Source organism: Lipotes vexillifer, unplaced genomic scaffold (genome assembly GCF_000442215.2).
Source record: "Lipotes vexillifer unplaced genomic scaffold, Lipotes_vexillifer_v1.1 scaffold238, whole genome shotgun sequence".
NCBI classification, from domain to species: Eukaryota; Metazoa; Chordata; class Mammalia; order Artiodactyla; family Lipotidae; genus Lipotes; species Lipotes vexillifer.
Window position 1 is genome coordinate 1,336,882 of NW_006785665.1, and position 9,187 is coordinate 1,346,068.

At 50.9% G+C, this 9,187-nt stretch overlaps 1 protein-coding gene across 1 annotated transcript in view; it reads left to right on the top strand.

Moving 5' to 3' along the window:
- CRABP2 (cellular retinoic acid binding protein 2) overlaps window positions 1-4,585 on the top strand; it is a 5,275-nt gene extending 690 nt beyond the window's left edge. The window contains exons 2-4 of the mRNA XM_007457879.1: window positions 3,126-3,304; window positions 3,521-3,637; window positions 4,107-4,585. Of these exons, the coding sequence (XP_007457941.1) occupies window positions 3,126-3,304; window positions 3,521-3,637; window positions 4,107-4,157 (347 nt within the window). The 3' untranslated portion in view covers window positions 4,158-4,585. The remainder of the gene's footprint in view (window positions 1-3,125; window positions 3,305-3,520; window positions 3,638-4,106) is intronic.
- Window positions 4,586-9,187: the final 4,602 nt, after the last annotated feature.

Consider the following 9,187-nt stretch of genomic DNA (forward strand, 5'->3'; position numbering starts at 1 on the left):
CCCATGCCGCGCCTCCCACCCCCACCCCAGTCATTCCTGCCTCCTTCCCCTTGCCCCCCGCAGGTAACCCAATCCCCGAGCAGATTCCAGATCTCTCTGCGCGGGGCTCCACCCACCAGGTGATCCGTCACCGCAGGGCCCCCAGATCCCCCTTTCTTCCCCTTTCAGAACTTTCCCACTCTGCTCCCCCCACCCTCCATCTGTGAGACAAATATTTTCCTACAGCGAGCAGCTCCAGAATCCTAAAGTCGCTCTGGATAATTATCACTTTCTTAGATTTCAACAAATGGCTTCGTGTGAAACCCCAGCCATCCCCTCCCTTTCAGAAAATCCAAATTCTCTTCTCCCTGCCTCCCTGGAGACGGGCTGCAGCCCAGCTAGGTCTGTTGGTTAAAGATGGAGGAAGTTGAATCTACCCAGACTGCCCTTCCCAACTCCTGTGTGCCCTCTGGTGTCTGGGGAGGGGGGTGGGGAAAGCCTGGGCCGGCTGGGGAGAGGGCTCTGCAAAGAGATGGAGGTTAGTCAAGGACCCAGCCACTGGGAAGCCACCTGGAAACCCTGGAGCCATCAATTTCTGAACTGAACAGAGAGACCCCAGCTGGAATGAGCAGAGGGCACCCTGTGTGGGGCAGGGGGCTGTAGAAATGAGTCAGAAACTAGGAAGGGGCTGGAATGCAGTGAGGAAAGCAGGGATTTCCATCCTTCCTTACCGTTAGTTCTGCTTGCAGTCTGACCGCAGTATTTCTTGTAATCATGTCAGCCTTTCTTGCCCTACCCTTGTTGAAATTAAAGATCCAGGACTTCCCTGGTGGTCCAATGGGGACCCCGCACTCTCAGTGCAGGGGGCCTGGGTTTGATCCCTGGTCGGAGAACTGGATCCCGCACGCATGCCTCATGCTGCAACCAAGATCCCGCGTGCCACCAAGATCCTGCCAAAGGATAACGATTTTCCCTTCAGAAAGCCTAGATGCCATTCTCTGGATTCTGGCCCCTCTCCCCAGTGGAGGAGGCAGTGGCCTGGCACACCCCCAGGCCCCAGCTGGAGGATAAGATCCCAAACCCAACCCTGTTGTCTGTCTGTCTTCAGTCTGTTTGTCCTCCCTGCGGGGTCTCTCAGAGCCACGTGCCCTCCTTAGGGCTTGCTGTGGGGCAGATTGAAAACAGACCCGTTAGACAAACACAGCCCTGAATCAGCCAACGTTGGCTGAGCCTGGCCCCAGCACCACAGGTACCAGAAGCTGGCTGGAGGGGTGTCTCCTCTGGACCTAGCCTTGCTTCCGCAGGAATCTCAATCCCTTCTCACCCCTCTTTGTCCTATGCAAGAGTCTCTCTCCTGGGGAGGGATGCTCAGGTATTTGGGGGATACCCGTTCCATCCAGTATGATGGTTATGACACATAGCTAGCAGCCTCTGTTCCTATAACAGGAAAGATGGATAACAGGACGGACTTCCCGGGTAGCACCAGAGAATGAAGTAGGCTGTTTGTCCAAGGAGGTGGAGCGGGATGTGTCTCTTTCACCAAGTCAATTAGTCCTGGGAACCTCAGTCATTTCTCCCTGGACCCAAGAGATTGGCAGCCAAGAAGTGGGCTCCTGGGGCTCCTGAGGGACAGGGCTTCGGACAGGGCTTCCTCCCACCCCCTTCTGTCTGGAACAGAGTGGGTCTGCTCTGGTGCCGAGGGGAAAGGGGATTTGTTTCTCTAGGGACCCAGGTCTGGAGGAGGGCCAGGGGGTCTGGACCGCATCGGGAGATAGGGAATCCCACTTACCTGGCCCAGCCCAGCTTGGCCCCTCAATCCCACCCATTGCTTCCCTGAAGCGTTCTGCTCCAGTTCAGGGCAGGAGGCCAGGCCAGGTGAAGGGTGTAGAGCTTGGACCTGGGCCCTGACTAGAGGTGCCTCCCTGCCTGCTTGACTTCCTGCCAGAGGGCTGCTCTCTCCGGCTCCTCCACTCCTTTTAAATAACTAGGGAATAGAGAGAAGGGGTCCAATCTGGGAAGGGATAGGGGGACAGGCACAGGAACTCTGAATCCACAGAGGCTGAATGAGAAGACCTGACCCCTGAAGTGGGGTGGGTGTTCCTGGAGTCGGGTCCACATCAGGGGAGGGGAGGGGAGTGTCCCTTTCTGTTCCAGGAGGGCAGGTGGGCAGGAGTCCGATGCAGGGAACTTTGTCTGAGCCCCAACTCTGGCTCTTTCTTTGCCTTCCTTTTATCAGTGAAAATAACAACAACAATAAGCGTAGCTATTGTTTCCTGAAAACATAAAGATGTTCCTGGCACTGTGTGTGCTAGGGCCTAAACACACATCATCCCGTGTGATAGGCTCTTGAAGTTACTGTCTCCATTTTACAGTTGTGGAATCTAAGGCTCAGAGAGGTTAAGCCACTTGCCCAGGGTCACCCAGCCTGCAAGGGAGGGTGAGCCAGGTGGAAATCGTGGCCTAATGGATCTTATTTCACAGCCTGTGGTGTCCCCAGGCTGCTGACCATTCTGTAGGGGGAAACAGCTGTCCCACCTCTTCCCCTGCTGAGAATCCCTGCTCCTTCTCATCCTGGGGAGGAACAGAGGCTCAGCAAATAAAGGCCACAAGACAGGGGAGGTGAGTGGGCAGAGAGGGAAGTGGCCCCGACTCCAGGACGTGAGTAGTGAGGCCTGGCTGGGGAAGGCCTGCCCTGCACGTGGGCGGGGGTGCAGGCGCAGTGACTCTGATGAGCCCACCCCAGCAGATGGTCTCCAGCAGGGTGGACAAAGGATCAAAAGTGAGGTGAATTGAGCCAAGGTGAGCTGTCGCAGGATGAGAGGAATAGGGGGAAGCTGCCCCCAAGAACGGTGAAGAGCTGAGACTTGGGGATCCCGATCCAGGGCTGCTGACTCATCCAGATGGGGCCGTAGCTAGAAGCAGAACTCCCAAGGGCGGGGCACTGCCTCTCTGTCCCTCCTCCTTGAACCCACCAGCTATCAGGGCTGTACCACATGCCCTCCCTTCGTGGTACTTTCTTGGACACCCAGGCAGCTTGCCCCTCTTCCCAGCCGCTCACAGTTCAGCCTGCTCCTGCTGTCCCTGGGGAGAGTGTGAGCCAGGTGCCTGGAGCACCCATAAGAGTCGAGCCTCTCCTCTCCCTCCAGGGGTGAACGTGATGCTGAGAAAGATCGCCGTGGCTGCAGCATCCAAGCCAGCAGTGGAGATCAAACAGGAGGGAGACACTTTCTACATCAAAACCTCTACCACCGTGCGTACCACAGAGATCAGCTTCAATATTGGGGAAGAGTTTGAGGAGCAGACTGTGGACGGGAGACCCTGTAAGGTGCGTGTGCCGGGACGGGGTCCCTCAGGGTCATGGCATCTATTGCCCTTCCTCTCAACATGACATTTTCCAGGCTTTTCCTAGAGTCTTTCCTCCAGTTCCAATGGAGAAAGTCCCTAGATTGTGGTGGTGGGTAGAAAGGGGGTGCATCCCCAATACCTCTCACAGCATTGTCCCTGCTGTGAGCCCACCTCACTTGACCACCCTCTCATGCAGAGCCTGGTAAAATGGGAGAGTGAGAACAAAATGGTCTGCGAGCAGAGGCTTTTGAAGGGAGAGGGTCCCAAGACCTCCTGGACCAGAGAACTGACCAATGACGGAGAGCTGATCCTGGTAAGGCCTGCCTCCTCTCAGCTCAGAGCAAGCCCAGTGCTACTTTCAGAGATTTTCCGGGACATTCCAGGGTGCAGGAGATTTAAGAACAACTGTGGCTGGTCTCCCCGTCTCCTATGAGGCTGCTGGGGCAGGACTAGGCTGTCCCTGTCCCATACAGTGTCCTTGTGCAAACGTAAAAGGGTGTCCCTTCCATGTGGAGCAAAGGACATGGCGCTGAGAGGTCCCAACAGTTCTTCAAGGGGATCTTCCTGGCTTGGGAAGAAAGACTTAGGATGGACCCCTGGGGCTGTATTGTCCTCCATCCCATGATGCCCAGGCATTTTGTGACCAGCTCTTACCTGTCAGTCCTGAGCCAAGAAGTAGGTTTGGACCTGGAGGTCAAGCAGAGTACCTCCGCTCAACCCTCCCGCAACAAAGCACAGGACCCAGGGGCCTCCCGGGCTAACAGTGACTTCTCCCCTTTCAGACCATGACGGCGGATGACATCGTGTGCACCAGGGTCTATGTCCGAGAGTGAGCAGCTGTGGCCCAAGAACCGCCAGAGCCCGCCACCAGCCCAAGCTCCCTGCTTCACTGTCCCATGGGCTGCCCCTCCCCCATTCCTTCCTTCTAGGCTAGCTCTCCCCTCACCCCAGTCACTTCTGGGGGTGCTAGGATGCCTCCTGCAGGGGCTCTGCTTTTTTTGGTCCCTCCTCTCCTCCCATACACCAACAAAGCGGGATGGATGGCAGGACCCCAGGTCACCCATTCCAGAATCACTCCCCCCATCCCAAGTCAGCAGTCCCAGCCCCAAGCCAGCCCAGAGCACCGTCTCTCTCTTTTTCTGCAAGGGGGCCTGAGGGCCCAACTGGGAGGACCGGCCCTCTGTCTTCCACTCTGTCCCTGTAGCCCATACAGTGTAGAATATTTATTGGTTAATTTTATTAAAATGTTTTAGAAAATAAAACCTGTCTCTGGCTCATTGGGAAGGGGTTGGGTAAGTCACCTGAGTTCAACTTTGCCTCTAAATTGCAGTGTGAGAGAGTCGATGTTTCAGGAGCACCGGTGCGACTTACACACCTGGGAGGGAACCACCTTCCCTTCACCTTTCTCATCACCACCCCCTCATTTGCTGCTGAATCCATGAGCATCACCTTCACTTCCCCTCCTCCAGCCTCCTTTGTCTCCTGCTCTGGCTTCCAAGGCCACCAGGGTCCCCCTGACTCTGAGCTGGCACGCTGGGGAACTGATTCCCACCTTCTCCCATGATGGTGACACAGCTTCCTCCCCCTACAATTGTTCCTTCTCTCTCCTCCAAACCCAGTCTGTGGGCGACCCTGGGCCTGGCCTCGGCTTCCCACCTGGTTCCAGACGAGCTCGTCACAGCCCACAGGCTGGCCTTGCTCTTACCCAGGTATCCTCTGTGTCTGAGACAAACCCATCTCTGCCTTGAGATCCCTCACTCTGCCCCATCTGCCCTGTCTCCTGGGTCTTCCAGGCCCCTTGGGTCCTCCTCCCACTCACCTCCCTGAGCCTCCACACTCAGGTCTGTCCCATGTCTTCCCAAATTCCATCACGATCTCTCTCAAATGCCTGCCTTCCTTCCCCAGGCCACTGCCCTAGACCATGCTTTCTCATTGCTCACCTCCTAACTGGTTTGCCTGTTTGCTCTTTACATTATCATGCTGTGGTAGGGCGAAATGAGCACAAGTGTTAGAATAAGAGAGGTTCAAATCTTGGTTCTGCCACTTGCTAGTTGTGTGACCTCAGACAAGTTACTTAGTGTCTCTGAGCTTCAGTTGTCTGGATTTTTTGTTTTTGTTTTTGTTTTTGTTTTGCGGTACGCGGGCCTCTCCCTGTTGTGGCCTCTCCCGTTGCGGAGCACAGGCTCCGGACACGCAGCTCAGCGGCCATGGCTCACGGGCCCAGCCGCTCCGCGGCATGTGGCATCTTCCCAGACCCTGGCACGAACCCGTGTTCCCTGCATCCGCAGGCGGACTCTCAACCACTGCGCCACCAGGGAAGCCCCTTGTTTTTGTTTTTAATTGAAGTATAATTGGTTTACAATATTGTGTTAGTTTCAGGTGTACAGCAAAGTGATTCGGATATATATATATTTTTTTCAATTCTTTTCCATTTTAGGCTATTACAAGATACTGAAGATAGTTCCCTATGCTATACAGTAAATCCTTGTTGTTCACCTATTTTGTATATGTTAGTGTGTATCTGTTATTCCCATACTCCTAATTTATCCCTCCCCCATCCCCTTTCCCCTTTCATAACCATAAATTTGTTTTCTACGTCTGTGAGTCTGTTTCTGTTTTGTAAACAAGTTCATTTGTATTATTATTATTTTTTTTTTTGGCCACACTGCCCGGCTTTCGGGATCTTAGTTCCCTGACCAGGGAGTGAACCCTGGCCCCCTGCAGTGGAAGTGTGGAGTCCTAACCACTGGACCACCAGGGAATTCCCTGTATTATTTTTTAGATTCCACATATAAGTGATATATAATATTTGTCTTTCTCTGTCTGACTTACTTCACTTAGTATAATAATCACTACGTCCATCCATGTTGCTGCAAATGACAATATTTTATTCTTTTTTATGGCTGAGTAATATTCCATAGTGTGTGTGTGTGTGTGTGTGTGTGTGTGTGTGTGTGTGTGTGTATGCATGCCATATCTTCTTAGGCCAATCGTCTGTTGGTGGGCACTTGAATTATTTTCCATGTCTTGGCTATTGTAAATAGTGCTGCTCTGAAAATGGTGGCGGGAGTACATATATAGTTTTGAACTAAACACAAAATAATGTAATTTAATAGCTTATGTACTGGGAAGTTTCAGCTGGGTCTAGCTTCAGGTGTGGCTAAATCCAGGGACCCAAACAAGTACATCAGCCTCTCCCTTTGCATCCATCCTGCTCACCTCTGTTTCTTTGTGCATTGGTCGCCTTCAATCCAATCACACAGAAATGTTCTCTAAGTCATAGGAAATTGGCTTCATATGCCCCAAGCTTACATGGCTACCGCTAGAGATCCAAAAGGAAGTGGGACTCTCTCCCGGGGTCTATATCTTCAACATCCCAGAAGGACTCAGTCTGGTTCTGCTTATATCACATGACCATCCCTTGGACCCTTGGTCTAGTTGCTGTTGGCAAAGCAAGGGGCCCACTGATTGGCCAGGCCTGGACCTCATGCCACACCCATGGCCAAGGAACAGGTCTGGCTCGGTGATTAACAATCGCATCAGAATCCCATGGGATGGGAAGCTGCGCTTTTCCAATGAAGAGGGCTGCTATGAGTCTCAGGCTTCTAATCTAGAAAACAGCAATTATATATAACATCTACCTCACAAGGGTGTTGTAATAGTTAAATAAAATAAATCTCATTATGTACATAGCACTTAGCAATAGTAAGCTCTTAGCGTCTCTGATCTAGCCTCCACAGTGCTGCCAGAGGATCCTTCAAAACATACATTGTAGAGGCGTGCCGTGCGTTCTCCCGGGGGAGTTGTCCCTGGATCCCGGGACCCTGGCAGTGGCTGGCTGCACAGGCTCCCCGGAAGCTGGGTGTGGATAGTGACCTGTGCTCGCACACAGGCTTCTTGGTGGCGGCAACAGCAGCCTTAGCGTCTCATGCCGCCATGTTTGCCGCGGCTCGCGCCCGTCTCTGGAGCTCCTTTAAGCAGCGCTCTTAATCCCCTCTCCTCGTGCACCAGGAAACAAAGAGCCGAGTGGATGAAAGGCTCTTGCTGCTCCAGCCAGGAGTCAGGACTCTGCCTCTGAGGTGGGAGAGCCAACTTCAGAACACTCGTCAAGAAGAGACCTCCCAGCCCCACATAATATCAAACGGCGAAAATCTCCCAGAGATCTCCATCTCAACACCAGCACCCAGCTTCGCTCAACGACCAGCAAGCTACAGTGCTGGACAACCTATGCCAACCATATAGCAAAACAGGAACACAACCCCACCCACTAGCAGAGAGGCTGCCTAAAATCATAATAAGTCCACAGACACCCCAAAACACACCACCAGACGTGGACCTGCCCACTAGAGAGACAAGATCTAGCCTCATACACCACAACACAGCCACTAGTCCCCTCCACCAGGAAGCCTACACAACGCACTGAACCAACCTTAGCCACTGGAGACAGACATCAAAAACAACGGGAGCTACGAACTTGCAGCCTGCAAAAAGGTGAACCCAATCACAGTAAGATAAGCAAAATGAGAAGACAGAAAAACACACAGCAGATGAAGGAGCAGGATAAAAACCCACCAGACCTAACAAATGAAGAGGAAATAGGCAGTCTACCTGAAAAAGAGTTCAGAATAATGATAGTAAAGATGATCCAAAATCTTGGAAATAGAATGGACAAAATGCAAGAAGCAGTTAACAAGGACCTAGAAGAAATAAAGATGAAACAGACAATGATGAACAACACAATAAATGAAATGAAAAATACTCTAGATGGGATCAATAGCAGAATAAATGAGGCAGAAGAACGGATAAGTGACCTGGAAGATAAAATAGTGGAAATAACTACTGCAGAGCAGAATAAAGAAAAAAGAATGAAAAGAACTGAGGACAGTCTCAGAGACCTCTGGGACAACATTAAACGCACCAACATTCGAATTATAGGGGTTCCAGAAGAAGAAGAGAAAAAGAAAGGGACTGAGAAAATATTTGAAGAGATTATAGTTGAAAACTTCCCTAATATGGGAAAGGAAATAGTTAATCAAGTCCAGGAAGCACAGAGAGTCCCATACAGGATAAATTCAAGGAGAAATACGCCAAGACACATATTAATCAAACTGTCAAAAACTAAATACAAAGAAAGCATATTAAAAGCAGCAAGGGAAAAACAACAAATAACACACAAGGGAATCCCCATAAGGTTAACAGCTGATCTCTCAGCAGAAACTCTACAAGCCAGAAGGGAGTGGCAGGACATACTGAAAGTGATGAAGGAGAAAAACCTGCAACCAAGATTACTCTACCCAGCAAGGATCTCATTCAGATTTGATGGAGAAATTAAAACCTTTACAGACAAGCAAAAGCTGAGAGAGTTCAGCACCACCAAACCAGCTTTACAACAAATGCTAAAGGAACTTCTCTAGACAAAAACACAAGAGAAGGAAAAGTCCTATAATAACGAACCCAAAACAATTTAGAAAATGGGAATAGGAACATACATATCGATAATTACCTTAAATGTAAATGGACTAAATGCTCCCACCAAAAGACACAGATTGGCTGAATGGATACAAAAACAAGACCCATATATATGCTGTCTACAAGAGACCCACTTCAGACCTAGAGACACATACAGACTGAAAGTAAGGGGATGGAAAAAGATATTCCATGCAAATGGAAACCAAAAGAAAGCTGGAGTAGCAATTCTCATATCAGACAAAATAGACTTTAAAATAAGGACTATCAGAAGAGACAAAGAAGGACACTACATAATGATTAAGGGATCGATCCAAGAAGAAGATATAACAATTGTAAATACTTATGCCCCCAACATAGGAGCACCTCAATACATAAGGCAAATACTAACAACCAT